We start from the raw sequence: 22,158 nt of genomic DNA on the forward strand, positions 1-22,158 counted from the left end.
TCGGATTTTCTGGTGCCTGTTGGGAAATGAACAGCCTTGGGCAAAGCAAAGTGGGCGGATGGACCCAACCTCTTTCCACAGGCCTAGTGCCCCATTGTCCCTAGCAACCCCCACCCCCGCCAGCCTGCTCCCACCCATGGAGGAAACTCTCTCTCTCGTCGGGGTGGCTGAAGCAACTTTCTAAAAGGAAATGAATGGGAGCAACGTGGTGTCCACCCCCCAGTCCCGGCCTCGGCTCAGCCCCCACCTCCCTGATCCATTGCTATTTTACAAGAGGATCCTGGAAAAAGCAGTGCCCTCACCCAAGGGGGACAAACAGTCCCCTGGGGGGAAAGTTTCCTTCTAGGTTTTTTTCGTGTTTTTTTGGCTGGAGGAGCCAAGACGGAACCTATTACACCCCTCCCAGGTTTATTTGTTCAGATGCCACTGGCCAGGCGGGGAGCTTTGATCCGCAAGCTCTCGCAGTCCTGTCCGGCCCCTGACTGCTGGCTCTCCTGGGCGGCTGTCCTGGGTCAGGGAGGGAAGCTGGCCACCCTGTGTGCTGCACCACCCTGGTCTCCCTGTACCTCCCAGAGAAAAGAAAGGAGGGAGACCGTGCTCAGCAACTCACTGCTGGGGGGCAGGTGCCAGGGCAGGGCAGGAGCCTGGAGGCTCAGCAGGCTTCTCTCCAGGAAACAGAACAATCCTTCCCTCCTTTTGTGTTTTGAGTATTTAGTTTAATTAAATTTAATGTTAATCCTCACCCAAGGCTAGTTTTCCCACGGATTTTTAGATAGGGAGGGAGAAGGGAGAAAGGGAGAGAGAGAGAGAGAGAGAGAGAGAGAGAGAGAGAGAGAGAGAGGGAGGGAGGGAGAGAGAGAAAAGCATCTGTAAGAGAATTGATTGGTTGCCTCCTGCACTCACAGGACTGAGCTGGGGATCCAACCTGCAACTCAGGTACGTGGCCTTGACTGGGAGTCGAACCAGTGACCTTTCAGTGCGCGGGCCGGCGCTCCAACCATTGAGCCAGGGCGTGAATATTTAATTTTATTTTCTTGCTTGTGACTTTTGGGGCCTGGTTGCTTCTCTTGCCTTTAACTTTTATTACGTGATTATATACATTTCAGGTGTACAGCATTGGAATTCGACAACTGTATACACTACAAAGTCATCACCCCTCCCCCACGTCTAGCTATTGTCCAGCACCACACCGTAGGCCCCTCCCCCCTCTCCCCCGCCCCCGCCCCCGCCTCTATCTTTTTAATGGCGCTATATCAGCTGAGCACCAGGTATAAAATTGAGAAATACACAGAAAACCCGAAGAAAGAATAAAGATATAACAGCGCAGGAGCGTAATAATAATAATAAAAACAGCTATAACAAACGATAGACAAGTCGTCCGGATCTGGAGACAAGGATCTGCACGTTGCTGGAGGTCCGGGCTAGGCCTCCCTCCATCTCTCTTTTCCACGAAGGGCCCTGGCTCACAGCGCACCAGTGATGCAGCAGGAGAAGGCATGCGGGCCCCCGGAGGGTGGCTGTCACTCCACAGGGCCCGGGCTGATGGGGACAGCGTGTCCAATCCATTCTGTTTACCAGCTAAGAGTGGGTGGGTGGTTGTTTGTTTTGATATGATTCGTGGGCAAAAGCTGTGCTAGCATACTTTTCCCAGGGCCACTCCGTGGAGCTGTGGAATTTAAAGAAGCAAAACAAGGCCATTGAATATTGAGTCTCACACCGGGCACCCGCCCTCAGTCCCTGCTTCTTGCCCGAGGCAGGGCTGTGCACAGGGGCTCTCTCTCCTAACAGCATCCCGTGGGCTGGCTGGGGTGCTCCACGGTCTCCCCTCCCAGCTCCAAGCCCTGCTGCCTGCCCGAGGTGCCCAATGCCGGGAGCCAGGGCTGGCAGAGCCCCCTTGACACGGTCTGTCTGAGAGGCCAGCGGGCTGGGCAGGGCCGCGCAGAGGCCCAAAGAGCTTGCCGAGCACTGCCCTGACTCAAAGTCCTATTTCAGCTCCGAGCTCCTTAGTGTGGGTTCCTTCCCGGGTGAGTGATGGGCATGAGCAGGCCCAGGGCGCCAGCTTTCTCTCATAGGCACAGCGCGGCTAAGCCCGGAGGGGAGCTGGCCCACCCCGAGAGGGAGGGGGCTGGACCCTGAAATCCTCCCTTCAAAATCCCAAATGTCATTCTCTCTCCACCACACACCGTGAAAAACCCAAATGTCTCTCTTTTTCCCTCCCGCCCTCCCTCCTTCCCCTGCCTCTCTCTCTTCCCCCTCCTCATGACTGAACCAGCTTGGCATACTTAACAGCCCCCTCTTTGCCACTGACTTTCCCTTAAGAACCATATTTCAAACAAACAAACAAACAAACAAACAAACAAACAAACAAACAAACATCCGAACTCCCTGGCAGTGTCAGCATCTGGTGAACCTGCCGCCTGAGCCTGCCTTCTCACCACAGCCTGCAGCCCCACCCTCCCCGCCTGGCCCCTGACCCCCCACCGAGCAGCTGGCAGGGCTGGGAGTGAGCTGGGGGCCCCCCTCAGCCTGCAGTTTTCTGCTTTATCTCAGAATCTCCTTTATCCCTGGACTTTTCCCTCCTGTCTCCTATTCCACACCCTGCCTTCGGCAAACCTTTTCATTCTTCCCCCTTCATCTACCAAAGGAAGGAAACAATTAAAAAAAAAAATCAATTAAAAAACCCCCAGAAAAATATAGAGGAAGTATTTGGGCGTGAGACCGGGTTTATTGAGGTGTATGGGCTATAAGAGAAATTGCTTCTCACTCTTCTGCGTATCTTACCAACTTGGAAGGCAGATAAACTGAAGGCAGATATCTGGGTCCATGAACTCTCTTAAGATTCCAAATACTTGATTTTTCTTTTAAAAAGTAGCTTAAAAGCCTTGCTGGTTTGGCTCAGTGGATAGAGCATCAGCCCTCGGACTGAAGGGTCTCAGGTTCGATTCCAGTCCAGGGCACGTACCTCTGTTGCAAGCTTGATCCCAGCCCTGGTTGGGGTGTGGACGGGAGGCAACCAATTGATATGTCTCTCTCACATTGATGTTTCTCTCTCTCTCTCTCTCTCTCTCTCTCTCTCTCTCTCTCTCTCTCTCTCTCAGTCTTCCGCTTCCTTCCACTCTCTCAAAAAATCAATGGAAAAATATCTGCGGGTCAGGATTAACAACAACATTCCACTTCCTCTGGCCCCATTCCACTCCCATTAAACTCTTCTCTCCTTAAGATCCTGCTCTTATGAATCTGTCCCTATCACACTGCTGTGTGTCTTTTCTGAAGCTATTCATTTTCCTGACTGATCTCGCCCCTTTGTGGTTTTTAAAAAATATATTTTTACTGATTTCAGTGAGGAAGGGAGAGGGAGAGAGAGAGATAGAAACATCAATGATGAGAGAGAATCATTGATCACCTGCCTCCTGCACGCCCCCTACTGGAGATCAAGCCCAAAACCTGGGCATGTGCCCTTGACTGGAATCAAACCCGGGACCCCTCAGTCCGCAGGCCGATACTCTATCCACTGAGCCAAACCAGCTAGGGCTGATCTCGCCCCTTTGGAGTAATGAATCCCATAGGTTCAAGGCCACAGCCTGCTTCTCCATAAGGTGCTAACTTTGTTTTATCGAGCTTCTAGGGCGCTTCCTGGCATATGCAGATCAGATACACACGTTGACTCTCTTTTTCACATTGAGATTTAAAAACACGCCTCTCCCCGCTGCTCTGGGCTTTCCAGGGCAAAGAGTTCTAGTGTTTTTCTTGGTCTTCATGGGACAAACTCCCCACCTCTGACCATGTTGGGAGCTACAGACCCTCCTGGGCCTAGTTTCACCATCAGAACTGCATCTGTTTCCCGGGGGAAAACGTTCCTGCCGCCAACCCTGCAACATTCCACTCACCACCTTCAGACCGGACACCGGGCATACTTTCGGCGATGCAGCTCATCCACTCTCTCCAGGTACCAGGTGCCTGGGAAAAGGCTGGTGGTGTCAGCAGGGGGTGAGAAATTCACTGTGGGATAAGGAGAGGAGGCAAGACTCAAGACGAGCTATATGCAATTGGGGAGGAGAAAATAGTAACAGGGACGCCTACAGATCTGTGGGACCCTCTCCTGGCTGTGTTGCAAGGGGCTGCGAGGTCACCTCTATGCCCAATAGAGCACTGGACCAGCAGGAGGACCAGAAGCAGAGCACGTGCATAGGTCCTAGTCCATAGTCTCTAGTCCATAGGTCCTAGTCCATAGTCTCTAGTCCATAGGTCCTAGTCCATAGGCTCTAGTCCATAGGTCCTAGTTCCATAGTCTCTAGTCCATAGGTCCTAGTCCATAGTCTCTAGTCCATAGGTCCTAGTCCATAGGCTCTAGTCCATAGGATCTAGTCCATAGGCAGGGCTATTAGGCATTTTATTACAGGAGCTTGACATTCTCCTTCAGTAAACATGGCCTTCCTCCACTGACACAGTCACCGCGTGCTTTTTGGGTCAGTGGGACTTAGCTTGAGGTGTACCTCAGAGCTTCCCATTTCCTACCAGACACTTTCTCCTGCGCCCTAAGCCCTCTGGCCCTGGTTTATTATAGTATTTCAGTGTTTTGTCCATGGATGTTCATCTCAGAGGTCCCATTTTTATTGTTTTGTTTTTTTTTTCTTTGTTCTATCATGTCCCTTGTTCCAGATAAGATTGATGGCTGCTCCACCTAGGTTTTCTGGAACATTCCAAATTCCATAGGTTCTGTCCCCCTTTCAGACCACGGTACAAACCATGTATCTCAAGATTTGCTTCAGAAAATACGGTTACTGTGGTTTTAACATCACCATCTGGTCTCTCCAGTCATATCTCTAGCTTTGGTTTACTTTTCTTTTGTTGCTTTGTGGGGCCATATTGGGTTTTTAGGTTTCATAGGGAAAGAGGGCAGTTGGGTGGAGACAGTCAAGTTTGCTCCAAACTTATTTTAATGCACTCATTTATTTAATTTGTTTGGCAATTCTGCAAAATTGGCATGATTTTATTTTATGTTTTTATTGACTTCAGAGAGAGGAAGGGAGAGGGAATGAGAGAGAGAAACATCGATGAGAGAGAATCATCCATCAGCTGCCTCCTGCATACCTCCCCCCGCCCCCCCCCCCCCCCCCCCCCGGGCATCAAGCTCCCAACCTGGGCATGTGCCCCGACTGGGAATCAAACCATGACCCCCTGGTTCATGGGTTGACGCTCAACCACGGAGCCACACCAGCCGGACAGAGTTAGCATGATTTTAGACAACTGAGAAAAGTTCAATAATTTTCCCAAAGAGCAAGAGCTGGTGGGTGTCACAGGTCAGTTTAATTTGAATATCTAGCTCCAAAGTCTGGGTTCTTTCAACTGTTGCATAGACAGTATTTTCAAAGACCATACATCTGGCTTGCATGGGGCTACCCTGCTCCCTCCGTACCCCATTTTGGTGGTTAACTGTACTGGGAAGCCACATGCTGACTGCTGCCTTGCCCCAGCTCTGTCTTTTGCTTCCCCACCGCATTCTTGCCCCTTGGCACCTAACAGATCTTCTCCCAGTCATATCTCGGAGGCATCTTCCCCTTGGCCCACTATATGCTGGACCTCTGATGAATTCCTGGCTCTCAGCTACCGGCCTAGAATCTGAGAAAAACCGCCTCCTCCCCCTCTCTTCCTGCCCTTTCCTTACCCTTGTGGAAGAATTGTTCTCTTTGGTCCATTATTTCTGTGAACTCCTCAGGAGACATGCGCTTCCGGGAGTCCAGGCGTTTTGGCAGGTCTGACAGACTAGAGACCAGGTTTGCCAGGGGGGAGCCTGGGAAGCAAAAGCAAGATTGATAAAGCGGCGTGCTCGCTTCGGCAGCACAAATACTAAGATTGATAAAGCGGCTTCCTTGTCATTGTCACTGCTACCAGCCACCAGCCCAGTAACAGCAAGGGTTTGTGGGAGCTCCAACCTGGGGGGGACAGTGCCCTGTGTGTGTGTGTCCTGGAAGCCAGGAAATGATGAAGGCCAGCAAACACAATGCTGGCAAAACACAGGGGCAGACACTCATCTAGTCAAGGTACATCTCAGGCAGCGTTTAGATGCGTGACTTTTATTGCATTCGTCATAAAGCAATCAACAGCTGCTTACTGGGTACCTCAAATCCGCCCATGTCTCTTGGAAGGCAGCTATGCTCACCACTATACCACCAACGCAACCTTACGCCCATGTCTCTTTAACCAGCTGCAACCAAGCCATCCTTACTCTCACCTGCACTATTTGCTGGACCAGCTTGACGGGGTTCCCCAAATCTACCTTAGTGCCAGGGCAGCGCTTCAAATACACAAATCAGACAAACCTGCTCCACAGCTTAAATCCCTTTAGGGGTTTCCTTTGTTCTTAATCACACTATTCGTGAGGGTGGGAGCCTCCCTGGCGGCGAGGCAGAACATCGTTTCTTTTACCAGAAGCACCTGGTAGAAAGACGGACTCACCCGGAGAAGCATCCTGGGACGCACGAAATGAGAAGAAACTTGCTGCCAAGCCTGAGCCGTAGGAGAAGGCGCCGATCCTGGAGCCGGCCAACTCTTGGGCAGAGTGACTGCAGGGGAGGGAATCAAAACCCAGAACGCGCACCGGTATTGTATCCTGTGCTCCTCATACACAACCACCCATCGACTCAATCTAGTTCACCTCTTGCCACTGGAAATGGGCTCCCAGCACCCACACAAAGAGGGATGTTGGACCCCGGGGACAGGCCCAGAAGGAGAAAAATATGCCGAGAAGGAAGCAGCTAAAATCCAAGGTGCAGAAGGCGCAGGGAGTGAAAAGGAATTTCGGGGTGTACAAGGAGCTTCTCCCCACCCCTGAAGACAAGGTGAGTTCCGTGAAGTCTGAAGGCATCTCCGAATGGAGACCAGACCACTGGACTCACCTGCAGGCTTCTACATTGACTGGTAGTGCTCTCGTCCCCTCATTAGCAATAATTTCACCAAGTTTGTTTATTTATTTATTTTAAAATATGTTTTTCTTGGTTTTTAGGGAGAGAGGAAGGGAGAGGGATAGAGAGATAAACATCGATGAGAGAGAAACATCACCGATCTGCTGCTTCCTGCATGCCCCCTACTAGGGATCGAATTAAGTGATCTCTTGGTTCATGGGTTGACATTCAACCACTGAGCCACACCACCTGGGCAATTTTGCCAAGTTTATATATATGCATCTCCTAGATTATATGCATGTACTACATATAGTACATGTATTCCCTTCTAAACCTCACAACGTAGAATGTCAATAGAAATAACAATTAACATTTGAGCATCTGCTGAGTGTTATTACAGTTCTCATTGCTTTAGACATTTAACACTCGTCAAAACCCAGCAAGGTACATAACGTAATTGCACATATTTTATAGATGGGGAAAGGGAGGCACATAGAGGTTAAGTCTTTTCTCAAGGTCCAAGTTAATAAGTGGTAAAGAGATTTGAACCTAGGTTGGGGACTCTAAAACTAGACTCTCTTAACCAGGAATCTTTACTAAGTATAGAGATTTTAAGTGGATGAGATAAAAATATGCATAAAAGTTCCTCTGTTTTCTTGCTGCATAGAGTAGCTCTTGCACATCCCCTGACATAATACATGAACTTCACTTTGGAGATGACTGGTTTTTTGTTTTTTTTTTAATATATTTTATTGATTTTTTACAGAGAGGAAGGGAGAGAGATAGAGAGTTAGAAATATCGATGGGAGAGAAACATCGATCAGCCGCCTCCTGCACATCTCCCACTGGGGATGTGCCCGCAACCCAGGTACATGCCCTTGACCGGAATCGAACCCGGGACCCCTCAGTCCACAGGCCGACGCTCTATCCACTGAGTCAAACCGGTTTCGGCTGGAGATGACTGTTTAATACTGATTGTAAACCTCCTATACACACCTTTAGAATAAGGTTCTTTCACCTCCCTCCGTCCCTCCCTCCCTCCCTCCTTGCCTTCCTCTCTTCCTTCCTTCTTAAAAAAAATTCTGAACCACAAGAGGACTCAGGCTTGGTTGACCCCTGAGGCCACGGGAGGGTTGGGAGATGGGCCAGACGCAGTACTCACTGGGACAGAAGTGAGGCCAGGCACCCATACAGGGAGGAGGTGTACGTGTTCCCATTGTGCGTGGAGAGGTAAAGAGAGGCCTTGGTTTTCTTGTTGAACATGTCCAGAGAGGCCTTCAGGAGAGCTTTGTCCATGTCCTTGTTGGTGTAGGTGTCTTCCAGCTTTAGCCCCCTGTGAGGCAGCCAGAGGAACAGGCCAGGTGAGAGCCCCAGGAGGGGAGGGAGGCAGCTCTGGAGGGAAGTAATGCTCTGGAGCAGCGGTCACCAACCTTTCGGACCTCAGGGACCACCAGTGGTCCACGGACCACCGGTTGGTGACCGCTGCTCTTGAGAGAAGACTCCGGGGCACATGTTTTTTGGTTTTGTTTGTTTTTTCAAATAATTCTTTATTGTTGAAAGTATTATATATGTCCCTTTTTCCCCCCATTGACCCCCTCCAACCCACCCCCTCTTTCCCCTCCCTGCCCCAGGCCTTCTGTGTCCATGGGGTATGCATATATGCATTCAAGCTCTTTGGTTGATTACCCCCCCCCCCCCCCCTCCTTCCCTCTGAGATTCCGCACTCTGTTCCATGCTTCCATGACTCTGGGTCCATTCTGTTCATCAGTTTATTTTGTTACTTAGTGGGGCACATGTTTGTATTATAGCATATTTAGAAATACAGAAAAGTGCAAAGATGAAGATGTCCCGAATAGTCTACCATTCAGAGAGAGCGCTTAGGTCATATATTTTGTGTGGGATCTATCTCTACCTTCATACAGTTTATTGGAAAATAAAACCATTCTTACATTCTGTTTAGCACGCATCCTTAACTGGTTTTCTCTGTGGCAACAGATCACCTTCTACGACAGTATCATAAGGGCTGCAAGAATGGGTCATGACAGCATTGGCCCTCCATTGGCCCAGCTCCCATTCCTATCCTCACCAGTTAAAACACTACTCAGAAAACCTACATGTTCTTTTAAACATGTGGAATCACTGAGCCAGAAGCTACGCATATCGTTAAGCACTATACCCCCTGTTTTCCTATTACTCCCCCAAACCCTTGTATCAATATCCACTAATTGCCCCATTTTCCCGTAGCCTCGTCAATTCTGGGCATTCCAATTTCAAAAAGGCCGCACAAAGAACATGGTAATCTGTTCAACTTTGTTACCAATGAGCATGCACATTTAAAAATATGATTCTGTGCATTTCTTCTTTGAGGAAATTCCTTATCCATATCCTTGGCTCAGTTTTCTACTAACGTGCTTCTCTTATTATTGAAGAGATTTCATATATTAAATATATTAGGTTATTATCTTTGTATGTTCGAATGCTTTTCATGGAGCAGTTCTCGTAAGCGGTGTTTGTGCTCATGTGGGTGTTTGTTAGTGGCTGGGGCAGTAGCAGTTTGCAATAGGGGCAGATATTGCTGGCATATTACGACCCCTGAACAGGGACCAAGAAGAGAGGGAACATTCTCTTCCTAGTGGGGGCTCTCTGTATTGAAGATTTGTTTTGTTCCTAAATATCTTGGAGTCGTGCATCCATAAATGGCATTCTTCCTGCCTTATTGACCTCTAAGAGGATGAGCTGGACTGTCTCGGTTTTGTAGATGGGGGAATGGAGGCAACAAGCAAGGCATTGCTGGAGTCCACGGTGAGTGAGAATTAGACTGGACACTGGCTGAGCTGCTGTCCTGTACGGGGATTGTTTCTGGGTGTTTCTGTCCATATGAACTGTGAGAGCCTCTAGGCAGAGCGCATAGAGTCACCCTTGCTTCTGTGTCCCTAGAGTTTATTAAGATGCCTGGCACATAGCTGACGTTCATCGAATGTTTACTGACTGAATGATGTAGCCACGCCCTCTTTCCCCTTTGTCTTATTCTCTGAAGCTTCCTATAGTCCCATGATCCAAGTTGCTGGCAAACTCCCTGTGCTCCTGAGATAAAGGTGGAGGACCCTATGTGGACATTAACCCACTAACCCACGCAAGACTTGGTGTCATTTCTGTTGTTAGAGGAGTGTCCTTTCCCCCCACAGGAGTGGCTGGTGGTCCAGACTCAAGGCTGGAGGAAGCCTCCTCCTTCCTCACGCCTCCTGACCCTCTAGGCCAGCGGTTCTCAACCTGTGGGTCCTGATCCCTTTGGCGGTCAAACGACCCTTTCACAGGGGTTGCCTAAAACCATCCTGCACATCAGATATTTACATTATGATTCATAACAGTAGCAACATTACAGTTATGAAGTAGCAACGAAAATAATTGTATGGTTGGGTCACAACATGAGGAACTGTATTTAAAGGGCCAGAAGGTTGAGAACCACTGCTCTAGGCTCTCCACAAAGAGACTCACCTGAAGGCCTCCAGCCCCTTGTAGCGGCTGCTCTGAGTGTCGCTGCTGGCCGATAGGAAGTCATTGTACATCAGGCGAGCCAGCGATTTCTGGACCAACTTGCAGAAGGGTGAGTGGAAGATCATGAACTGTAAGTCATCGAGAGTGAAGGTTCGGTTGATGCCAGCTGGGAGGGACAGTGTGAAAACAAGGAGGTGACATGATTGATAGCTAAGCCACTGAGACCCTGGCTCCAATATCTAACTGCCGAGGGACGCCGGGCCCCGCCTCCAGCAAACACGCCCGAGGTTTGCTCCGTCCCCTTGCAAGCACTTAACTAAACACCCGACTTACACGGAAGAAGGGAAAGAAACAACTAGATGCTTCCTGTCTGCTATGGCCAACCTCTGTGAAAGCGAATTCCTCCCCATCAACCTTGTGTCCTATCATTTTCTCTCTTGTCCAGAGGAGGAAACAGGGTCTACAAAATACAGAGTTAAGTTACGTGTCCAAAGTCACAGCTCCAAAATGGCTGGCTCTGGATTCCTGTTCTGATGCCTCTCACTCTACACTTCAGACAGTTTCTCTGAATAGCGGTTTGCAGTGGATGGCAGAGGCGGAGGTCCAGGTTGGCTCCTCGCCTGTGGGGAGCAGCTGGGCAGCTGGCATTTCACCCACTGCAGGGGGGAGGGGCAAGAAGTGGCTGCTTGTGCCACCCCTACAGCATCCATGCTCTGACGCTTCAGCACCTGCCTTTTCCCTCACTGAAACCTGCCGTTTGCAGGTGCCCATCTGGGCGTGGCTAAACAGGTCAGAACCCTTTTTATTTTTAAAAAGTAGGTTTCTCTTGCCCTGGCTGGTGTGGCTCAGTGATAGAGCCTTGGTCCTCACAGGTTGTGGGTTCGATTCCCAGTCAAAGGCATGTACCTGGGTTGTAGGTTTGTTCCAGGGCTGGTCGGAGCGTGTGTGGGAGGCAACCAATCAGGGTTGTCTCTCTCTGAGAGCACATCAGTGTTTCTCTCTCTCTCTCCCCACCCCCCCCCCCTTTCATTCCCTCTAAAAAAATCAATGGAAAAAATCCTCATGTGAGGGTTAACAAAAAAATAAAAGTGGAAAAAATCCTCATGTGAGGGTTAACAAAAAAATAAAAGTGGAAAAAATCCTCATGTGAGGGTTAACAAAAAAATAAAAGTGGAAAAAATCCTCATGTGAGGGTTAACAAAAAAATAAAAGTAGGTTTCTCTTTATTTCTAAAATAAAATTTGTTTCTTTTCTGATTTTGAAAGCAGTACATATATTTTTTTAGAGGACCATTTAGAAACTGGAGGAGAAAATAAAGTCAACTTGTAACACTACCATCTGGGGAGAACCCCTGACAACAGTATACTGAAGACACAGGCAGCTTTTCCAACACCAAGCAGACTTCAGAAGGTGGCAAGCGACCAACCAGGAGTCCCGTCACTCCTGACTTCAGCAGCAACAAATGCTGGGCCCAGCAGGATGTGGTTACTCAGACTCACCACAGTCCCCCTCCAGGTGGCTGACACCTGCTGGTTTCATATTGGTGGCTTTGGCCTAGATTGTTTATTTAGCTCAAGTTAGAGGCAATGTCATACTTGAATTTGAATGACTTCCCATTGGACTTGGGCATGGACCCAGGGAAGGTGTAAGAAGAAGAGGACATGAAACAATTGTCTTAATTTTTTTTTTTAAATTGATTTCAGAGGGGGAGAGGGAGAGAGAGATAAAAACGTCAATGATGAGAGAATCATTGATCGGCTGCCTCCTACAGGTCCCCTCTGGGGATCAAGCCAGAAACCTGGGCATGTGCCCTGACCGGGAATCAAACTGTGACCACGACCAGGCAGAAAAATCCTCTTGAGATCACTTTCCGAGGAGAGAAGAGGCCTTATCTGAAGCTTTTAGGACAAACTCCTGGCCCCGTGTGCATAGCGCCCCCCTTTCTGCCCCCTGAGCCCCATACCTTGTTTCCACTGGTTCTGGATTTTCTGGCGGTAGACTGTGTAGCACCGGTCCAAGGCCCGTATGTAGCACTGGATGGAGAGCTTCCCGTCCACCATCGGGTATTCCGAAGCCCCATCTGGTTTGTAGAAATCGTATACGTTCTCCATGTGGGTTCCCCGCAGCCCTGGCAAGACACACAGTGGGATTCAGTGACTGCGCCGAGCAGCCCGCATGGAGCAGAGAGGATGGGAGAACTCTTACAGCCCCCTGGTCTCTGTCTGTCTCGGGCCCGCGCTCGGGCCCACTCAACGTCCCTCACATGTTCAAAGCAGAATATGTTGTTGCTCTTACGTAAGTGAGATTCATGCTTGCCTTTCCACGCCTATCTGGGCTGATCAAAATCTGGAATAGATGCCAAAAGTCTCAAAGGAAAGTCTTACTTTCCACCCAATAATCATCTTTCATCTTCAACTGCCAGTTTACGTCCTTGTTAACAGCATCACCCCCATTTATTCCATGCATCCCTGTCCCAACGTGTGATGGCGCAAAAGATGAACCCCTCCATCCCTCTCATCCCTTTCTCCCTGCCCTCTGCTCCCCAATCCCCCTTTAGACCGCAACTGACATCCTCAAATCCACCCTCAGCCCCGCATAGTAGGTACGCCATGCCCATTGGGGGTCAGGAGCTATGCATTTGGCCGTCCCGTGCACCGTGTTTGGGTACCATGCACCTGCAGGTCACTACAAACCTCTCTCAAGGACCAGGGGGGCCTCGGGCCCAATCAGCATCGCCACGGCTCCGGCGCCCCCTGTGGGGCGAGCGTTGCCGCTGGGATACACTGCGATGTCTCCACAGACCACCATTGCATAGCGACCTGCAAGGAGAGACCAGAAATAAGTATCATCACCATCAAGTCTCAGTAGACTGAGCGCCTCCCGTGTGCCAGGCACGATTTTAGGTGTTGGAGATAGATTGGCAGACAAAACCCAAAATCCCCGCCCCAGGGAGCCTGGGTTCTGTGAAACCCATCATGACACATTGGAAATGCAAAGTCAAAACTCCGTGTCCAGGTGCTGTAGCTGTAAAACTCTCACTTACTCAGAATTCTGTTTCTGAGTTCCATGAGCAGTTTCTTAATGGGCACTTTTGGAGGTAATGTAGCTTGGTGCCCATCCCCTTCAGCACTCTGTGGCTGAAATTCCTTCTCACAGAAAGCCAAGGGGTAGGGAGGGAAACTAACATTTGAAAGACTAGCTAGACATTAGTTAGCCTCCAGGAATCCTAAAAGCCACCCAATGAGGCTGATAACATCTACACTGACAGGGGAAGACACTGCCTTCCAGAGAGGCCAAGTCACCTGCTAAGCTCTCACACCTGGTGAACATGGCATTGGATACTCCAGCCCAGTTCTGTCTGGATCCTAAGCCATGTGCTCTGAACAACTTGATTATAGTATTTTTATTGGGAAGAGGGTTTTATGTTGAGGAAGCACATTTAATGTATATGATCATAGTTACTACCTCTATAATAGTGAGACGATTACTCAATGAATAATTGTTGTCTTGGCTATTATTTGTTCCACTTTCATTTGATAGTACTGCTCCCCATTCCCCACCCCAAAAAGCACACCAAACTTGAGCTTCAGGGGACACGTGGTAGTAATTTTAGCATCTATCTGCTCCATAAGGAAGCCCCTAGGATTTACTCCAGGGCTGGGTACATTGGGGCCTGAAGCACTGAAATCACTGTCCAGAGCCACACGGCTAATAGATGGTACAGTAAAGATTCAGTTAGGATTCAGCCCAAATTCATCGAAACCCGAGAGCCTTTTCTTAAGAACTATAACAACTCCAATCCCAACAAAAAATTATTTCCCCAAAATATCTATATATCTATGTCTATATCTTTGTCTCTATTTCTATCATCTATCTATCATCTATCTATCTATCTATCTGTCTATCTATCTATCAATTATCTACCTATCGATCTATCATTTATCTGTATTTAGAAGCCATTAAGGAAAAAAAATCGGTAAATCTCACCACTTAAAAATTAAAATCTTCAATCAGAAACAAACTCAAAAGACAAACTGGGGAAGTATTTACGATACTTATAACCAACAAAAGGATATTTTTCTTCTTTTATAAAAAGTCTCATAAAAAAGACAAAGAATATAATAGGGAAATGGCCAAAAAATGTCATAAAAATATTCAAGTTCTCATAATGAAAAAAAGGCAAATCAATGACACTATTATTTTACTTATAATATTGACAAAGATTAGAAAGTCTATAATATGTATCGTAGAAATGTACGTTCGTACAACATTTTGAAGAGCAATTGGGCACATTCTATTAAACTCTTAAATCAACACAACACAACATACCCTGCAATTCCATGTCTAGAAATCTAGTCTTCCCACACATTATCGCAAGCATGCAAAACCTGTACAACACTCATGAAAACAGGATTGATCATTGCACAAAACTTGCAACAATCTAAATATCTGTCAATATGAGCTAATTCAGTAAAGTTTGGCACATTGATGAATAGCATATTATGTAGTGTTTAAAAGAGCAAAGCAGACTTTATGTATATTGATATAGAATGACCTCGAGGACATCATAGAGATGTTATACATATCATATGTATAATGTTAAAAACGAAATCTGAATAGATAAGTTGTACTTGCAGGTACATAGAAAAATCTGGAAGAATACACAGAAACTGTTAAATTCTGGAAAATGGTAATAAGGCGTCCAAAGGGAACTTTTTAAAAAAAATCACTTTACACACTTTTGTGTATGTGTAATGTTTTTTTAAGTATAATTTCCAATTACTTTCATAAAAAAAACACCAAGAAGCCCAGCCGGCATGGCTCAGTGGTTGAGCATCGACCTATGAACCTGGAGCTCATGGTTTGATTCTGAGTCTGGGCACATGCCCAGGTTGCGGGCTCGATTCCCAGTGTGGGGCATGCAGGAGGCATTGATGTTTCTGTCTCTCCCTCTCCCTTCCTCTCTGAAATCAATAAAAATATATTTTAAACAAACAAAACAAAACAAAAAAAACCCGAGTGTTCAGCCTCCCACTCCAGCTCCTTTCTTACATCAGCCCTCTGGCAGCACATACCATCCCAGGAGCTGGACTCCATCCAGTTGGCCGCATTGAAGAGGGAGGCAGTGCCCCCGTAGCAGGCATTGGTGGTGTCGATGCCCTCGATGTCCGTGTTGCCCGAGTCCTGGAAGAGCTCCATGAGCACTGTTTTGACAGCCTTGGACTTGTCGATGATGGTCTCGGTGCCCACTTCCAGCCGGCCCACCGCGTCCCAGGGGAGCTTCGTGCGCTCCATCAGCTGCTGCACCACCGTCAGGCACAGGGAGTTGATGTCCTCCTTGACGGAGCAGAAGCCCATGCGGGTTTGGCCCAGGCCCACAGTGTACCTCCCTGCTTCCACATTGTTGTACTTCTCCAGGTCTGTCTGGTCCACGTATTGGGCTGGGAAGTACACCTCCAGGGCCAGGATGCCCACATCCTTCGGCCAAGAACCCGTTTTGGCCAAGGGGACAGTAGGGACTGTAGAAAACCTGCAGGGGAAATAACAAGCAAAATCCCACTGATGGTCTCTAGCCAGTTTCCTCAAAAAACCATACAGTCCTGGCTGGTGTGGCTCCGTTGGTTGGGCGTTGTCCTGTGCACCAGGAGGTTGCAGGTTCGATTCCCGGTCAAGGGCAGTGGCCACGGGGGTGGGGGGTGGGGTGATTGAACAGGTAAGGATACCTGGGGTGGAGAGCGAAGGGCGGAGGGAGACGACACCTGAGAAAAAGCAGGCGGGACCACAAGGTGAAGGGCACCAGTCTTCCTTGGTGTTAAAGGCCGCGAAGCGCATGCTGAGATCGGGGAAGCTCTTAGGTTGCCTTTAGAGCCGATGCAGGTTGGATTAGGGAGGATAAACAAATAGGAAAAAGAGCCCCATAGAGAAGATTCTCAATGCTGTCCAGGCCCCGGAAAGTGGGGATTAGCTGTGAATATACCGACAAGGGAAATGTGGCCGATGTTGCCAAGATCTAGGCCCGAGAACGTCTGAAGGAGGGGCAGGTTGGTGAGGACTGAGGTTGGCTTCTTGGTGGGCGGCCAAAGGCTGCTTATTGAAACAAGCCAACCCACGTCAGTGCCTTTTTCACAAACACCAAAACAGGTGACATTCGGAGCTGGGACATTGGACCTGTACACGGTGGGTGGGGGAGAGTGTGGACAATGGTGGAGAGTCCAAAAAAAAAAAAAGAAGGCTAGAGAGTCTCACCTGCCCCCCACACCCGTCCTCCCAGCTCCCCGGGTGCCAGGCAGGGGGAGGCACCAGATCGAAGTCATTTCCCAGAACACCCAGGGAATGCAGTGTAGAAGTGGCAGGAAAGAAAGGGCTACTGCCAGGGTGCAGGGTGGCTCCGGGGTCCTGGGGGACTGGCTGTAGCTGTGTTCCCATCCATGCTGGGAGACTTGGGCCAGACTGGGCAAGTTCACAAAGAAAGGCAGAGAGCATAGGTGCTTCTGCGCACAGGCAGATTGCACACACGTGCACATGCACACGCACACACATCTTTACATCCCCTTTTGCCCTTCCATGTAATCAGAGGACAGAGAAAAGCACCTGCTACCCTTGTTCCTTTTGAATCTTGCTGCAGTGACTTGGAGCAGCTGGGTTTGCTAACACTGCCATTGGCACAGAATCCTGAAGGTCTTGACAGGGGCTGTGGGCAAAGGTGGGGATGGTGACCCTCGCTGGTTTGGCTCAGGGGACAGAGCGTCGACCTGCAGACTGAAGGGTCCAGGTTTGATTCCGGTCAAGGGCGTGTACCTTGGTTGCAAGCTCAATCCCTGGCCCCGGTTGGGGCGTGTGCAACCAATCAATGTGTCTCTGTCACATCAATGTTTCTCTCTCTCCCTCTCCCTTCCTCTCTCTCTAAAAATCAATTGGAAAAATATTCTTGGGTGAGGATTAACAACAACAACAACAACAACAACAACAAAAATGTGGGTATGGTGGAGGGGAGAATGCTGTGGGCCCCGGTGCTGATTCCTCCACAGCTGGCGCAGCTGGGGGTGTGACAGACGCCCTCATTCAGAGTTTGAGACCCTGGGACTCCAGCTGGGAGGGGCTGTCCCTTTAGAGATGAGGAACCTCAGACCCCAGAGGTTACCTTGCGTAGCTAAGGCTGTGCACAAGCCTTGCCAACCTCTGACTTGGGTTCTGTGGGCTTTTCCTTGTGGCGGGAACCTCTGCCTACCTTCTGCTGGTTCTGGGACACGTCCCTGTGAGTGAGCTGGACAGTCTCTGGAAGCCGCGGACTCACCTGTGGTGGGCGGCGGGGAGAAGGTGGGTAAGCATGGCAGGTGCTCCCTGGAGCACCCTCTTCAGTTGCAAGACCCGCTTGGCGGGAGTCAGCAGCCGCTGCATTTTCAGAGGAGCGAGCAGAGAGCCAGCAGTTCACAGTCCAGGGGAGAGGTGCCCGGCAGTGCCCCAGCCGGCTTTATAGAGCCCCAGACTCCTGCCCCCAGAGGGCACTCCCCTGTTTATCAGGGCTCAGCTGGCTGCCTAAACTGGGCCAAAGGTCTCAGAGCAGCGGTAAGTCAAAGGAAAACATCCTCCTACTCGCAGAGAGTGGTCCTGCTCCCGGGCATGCGCAGGAGAGGGTAGGTAGCTCCCACCCCTCCTTTCTCGGGCTGTGGCAGCCTGATGGGTGCCCAGCAAACGCGCAGGGGCTGATGTTCCTGGTACCGCGTCCTAAGGTAACCACCTGGCCTGGCTCCTCATCTGAGTCCCTCTCACTTGGTGGTCCAGAATGCTCCCTGTGGAGTGAGCTGTTATTATTTTAATGTATAATATGCATAATAAGAAAAAATCTTTCAAAACCACAAGGAATGAATCTTTTAATAGTAGCCCTTAACATAGTTGCCAGTGGGTATTGGCACATAGGCAAAGGGCTGGCATCAGCAAGGGTGTGGAGCCCGCTCGATTTTTCCTATCTTTTTTTTAAAAAAAATCCTTGCCTGAGGATATGTTTTTATTGACTTTAGAGAAAGAGGAAGGGAAAGGAAGAGAGAGAGAAACATCAGTGTGAGAGAGAAACCTCAGTCGCCCCAACTGGGGATCAAATCTGTAACCTAGGTGTGTGTGCCTGCATCTGAGCCGCCCAACGTGGCTGAAGGAAAACACAACACTAGTGACTGATTCGCTCTGCATTTGCCACCACACATCGGGGGCCCCTCAGCAGGCCGGGCTCTCACCGCTGCACCTCCCTATCCCGCTCGTTCCTGCACTCACTTGCAGATTCTGCTGTGGGAGGGAAGAGCAGACGGTGCCGGGGTTCAGTTAGTGGTTAACCAACCTCTTACTTGGCAGGACTTGCCTTTTCTGATTGCCTGGGGCGACATTCAGACCCACAGTTCTGTGAGGGAGGCGCCTCGTCTGAGGCTTATAGGTAATAGATTGTTATCTAATTAAGGGAAAGGTCCTGAGAAAAGTAGGGGAAAGGGTGTGGAGTCTGATGGAATTTCTCAAAGAACCACACTGAGCCCTGACTGGGTGTTTTGCTGTCTCTCCATTGTCACCATTCCAGGCGCGGCCTTGTGTCTACGATGTCATGCAGGGAACAAAGCTAGCAAGACGAGGTGCAGCCTCCCGGAGGGAGGGTTCAGTGTGTGCACGGGGAAGACACAGTGCGGTAACGGTTGCCTGTGATTCTCAAGGAGCAAACCCTGGCACCGCCTGTCACACCGCCCCTGGCATTCACTGTGTGTTCGCCTTCGCACACACTGAAACAGCTGGAAAAACATTCTGTGCTCGCAGTCTTCTTATGTCAATAACAAATAATAAGCCACAAAGCAAACAATTTACATAAGCAACCGCCTCTGCTTTTTTGGAGGTCTCAGAATTTTGTTGATAATGGGCATCCTTAGAATTTGCATCGCATTTTTATCATGTCAAACCCTTTTTTTTTTTTTTAACTTGGCACTAGGGCTGTTTGAACGCTTCTTCCCAAATCAACCCAGAAAGCACCAGGAAAAAAAAAGTAAAGCATGAATTGGAAGCATTTTTTTTGTTTTAAAAGCTGTGAGAAATCCCTGAGGAGTCTGAAGGATGCCCTAGATGGGGATGGGACAGAGGCAGGGATGAGGCTGGAAGGGGGGTGGAGCCTGGGGTGGAGGATGGCTGGAGGGGGCAGAGGGAGGAGGGACATTTAAAAGCCCTACCCTGGTGCCCAGTGCAGGCACAGACTTGCAGATTGACCAATCACACTCTGACGATCCCTGTAACAAACCTCCATTCTCAACCCCCCAGATGGATGGCCCAGCAATATTCTCCCGGTGCCATGGTTTCCTGGCGGTTTAAATGTGAAGCCGTGGTCAGGGGTGTCTCCTGGTGACGTGGCAGCAAACACGGATGGTCCACAGGGGGCTAGGCAATGTCTGGGGCTCTCCCTGAGGGCCCTCCCCTGAAATACACACCTACCAGGGCCCGGCCTTCAGCGCTTACCCAACACACAACACCAGAGAGTGGCCATTGCCCAGAGAACAAAACGGCAGGCGCCAAAATCACAATACTCTGAGGACTGTAAAGGAAGACAGCACACTGAAGGACACATACCATAGGAAACAGAATTTCTGGAAACAGACCCAGAATTTAAAATAACCATGCTGTGTGTCTAAGAAAGAAAAGGAAGAATTCGTACTGGAAGGCGCTACTAAGAAACGAGGAGAGGAAAAATGATTTTCCCTTTTCTAGGTCCTTGGCCGAGTCCTCCTTATAATAAAAGACAGAAGAACAAGAGAAACGCAAACCAGTTTAATAACATGCATACCTCCTGCATCTTACAAAACACAGCTGCAACCAGGAATGGTTGTCAAGGTGGGGTGAGGGAGGGAGCTGGAGTGGAAGACTATATAATGATAGAAATGTAAGTTTTATATCCATAGCTACACAACTTGTAGTACAGTGGCATTAACATAGACTTTGGAGTCAGCCATATCGTACCTGGATGCATGGAACTAATCGTTTGGAATTTCTTAGAATCCGTTTCTTCACTTAGAGTATCACTGGATTATGGTGGTGGTGAAGTGGGATAGTGCATGTCAGGCACTGAGCACAGTGCCTTGAACATGATAAGTGTTCAATAAATGAACGCTGTGCACTGGGGAGGGTGTGAGGAAATGAACCAGCATCTACAGGCTGAAGAGGACCTGATTTCCTCACGCTTCCTCCCACTGCCCACAAGCCATGTCTGCTACACAGGACCCCTGCCTCACACTTGGTGCGCAATAGCTGGACCTGGGAAATCAAGGGAGGGTCTGCTGTGTGAATGCTGCCAGCCTTTCATGAGATAAGAAAATAATCATTGGGCTGTTAAGGAAGGAACTTGGGTCCGGCTGGCGTGGCTCAGTGGCTGAGCGTTGATCTATGAACCAGGAGGTCATGGTTCAATTCCTGGTCAGGGCACATGCCTGGATTGCGGGCTCAATCCCCAGTGTGGGGTGTACAGGAGGCAGCCGATTGATGATTCTCTCTCATCATTGATGTTTTTCTCTCTTTCCCCCTTCCTCTCTGAATATATATATATATATATATATATATATATATATATATATATAAACTTTTTTTTAAAGGAAGGAACTTGGCAGCCTGCAACTTTGCTAGCTTCAAGATTTAGGTCATCACACCACCATCATCATGCCTGCAGGTGAAGTGCAATAGTCTGGCTTGTGGCTCAGAGCAGAGGCAGAATAAATTTCCTCTTGTTTGTGTTTGCTTACGGGGAGGAGGATCTAGAGGAAAAGTCAGGTAATCCTACAGAGTAAACAGGATCAGAAAAATGAACCGGAGATCTTCGGTGCACAGGATGGCGCCCAGCCAACTGAGCCCCGCCAGCCAGGGCTCTGAGATTGTTTTTAATTATAAAAGGAAGATAGACTTTGCCGAATGCTTAAAATAAAGCCAACTGAGATAACCATGTGAGGGTTTTCCTTCATGCTATTAACATACACGGATTGGTTGATTTTCTTGTGCTGAATCCTGCATTCCTAGGATAGCCACATTTGGTTTTAATTAGCAGTGCTCTAGTTAAATTAACTAGTGAGGTTGAATATCTACTCATGTGCTTATTGGCTATTCGTGTGTATTTTTTGGTGAAGTGTCTGTTCACTTCTTTTGCCCATTTAAAAAATAATCAAGTTGCCTTCTTATTGAATTGCAAGCCCTTTCTCAGATCTATGTTGTACAAATATTTTTCTCCCATTTCATGACATGCCTTTTAGCTTTTCAGCAGTATATTTTAAGAGCAAACACTTTTCATGTTGATGATAATTTATGATTTTTTTTTTCTTCTGTGGTTTTGGCTTTTTGTGTCCTAAGACATCTAACCCAAGATCACAAAGAATTTCATCTGTGTGATTTCTGGCTTAATCTTTATGCCCTCAGCTTACTCTCCTTTGCCTTCATCCATGCAGTGACTATGATGACTTCACATGGAGTAAGTCTGAGGCAAACGTGTGCTAGATTTTTGAATCAGAGCTTGGAACGCACCTCCCTCTCCATCCTGTCTGTATTGCTTCCCGTGGGCTCCTTATGGGCCAGGAGACACATGCACAGAGTTTCCTGGAGCCCAAGTTTCGCCTGTGCTGCTGTCCTACTCCCCAGTGGAGGGTGTCAGCTTGTGTCACGGTCGTAAGCAGCTAATATGACAGCTTGTGTCACTCTCAGAGAGGACAGCTGCACTTGTTAAGCATGTATGTCAGGCCCCATTCCAAACTCGACCTGTTTCCAC

General features: G+C 48.8%; 1 protein-coding gene across 1 annotated transcript; it reads right to left on the reverse strand.

The window, feature by feature from the left end:
* Positions 1–1,224: 1,224 nt before the first annotated feature.
* On the reverse strand, positions 1,225–17,869 carry HMGCS2 (3-hydroxy-3-methylglutaryl-CoA synthase 2). Its single transcript, XM_036342733.1, has 10 exons — positions 17,692–17,869; positions 15,473–15,927; positions 13,091–13,216; positions 12,361–12,525; positions 10,398–10,563; positions 8,065–8,235; positions 6,457–6,563; positions 5,666–5,791; positions 3,888–3,999; positions 1,225–1,666 (listed from the first exon to the last, which is right to left on the reverse strand). The coding sequence occupies exons 1-9, from the start codon at positions 17,793–17,795 to the stop codon at positions 3,893–3,895; spliced, it is 1,527 nt and encodes a 508-aa protein (XP_036198626.1). The 5' UTR covers positions 17,796–17,869; the 3' UTR covers positions 1,225–1,666; positions 3,888–3,892.
* Positions 17,870–22,158: the final 4,289 nt, after the last annotated feature.

Source organism: Myotis myotis, unplaced genomic scaffold (assembly GCF_014108235.1).
Source record: "Myotis myotis isolate mMyoMyo1 unplaced genomic scaffold, mMyoMyo1.p scaffold_m19_p_18, whole genome shotgun sequence".
Classification (NCBI taxonomy): domain Eukaryota; kingdom Metazoa; phylum Chordata; class Mammalia; order Chiroptera; family Vespertilionidae; genus Myotis; species Myotis myotis.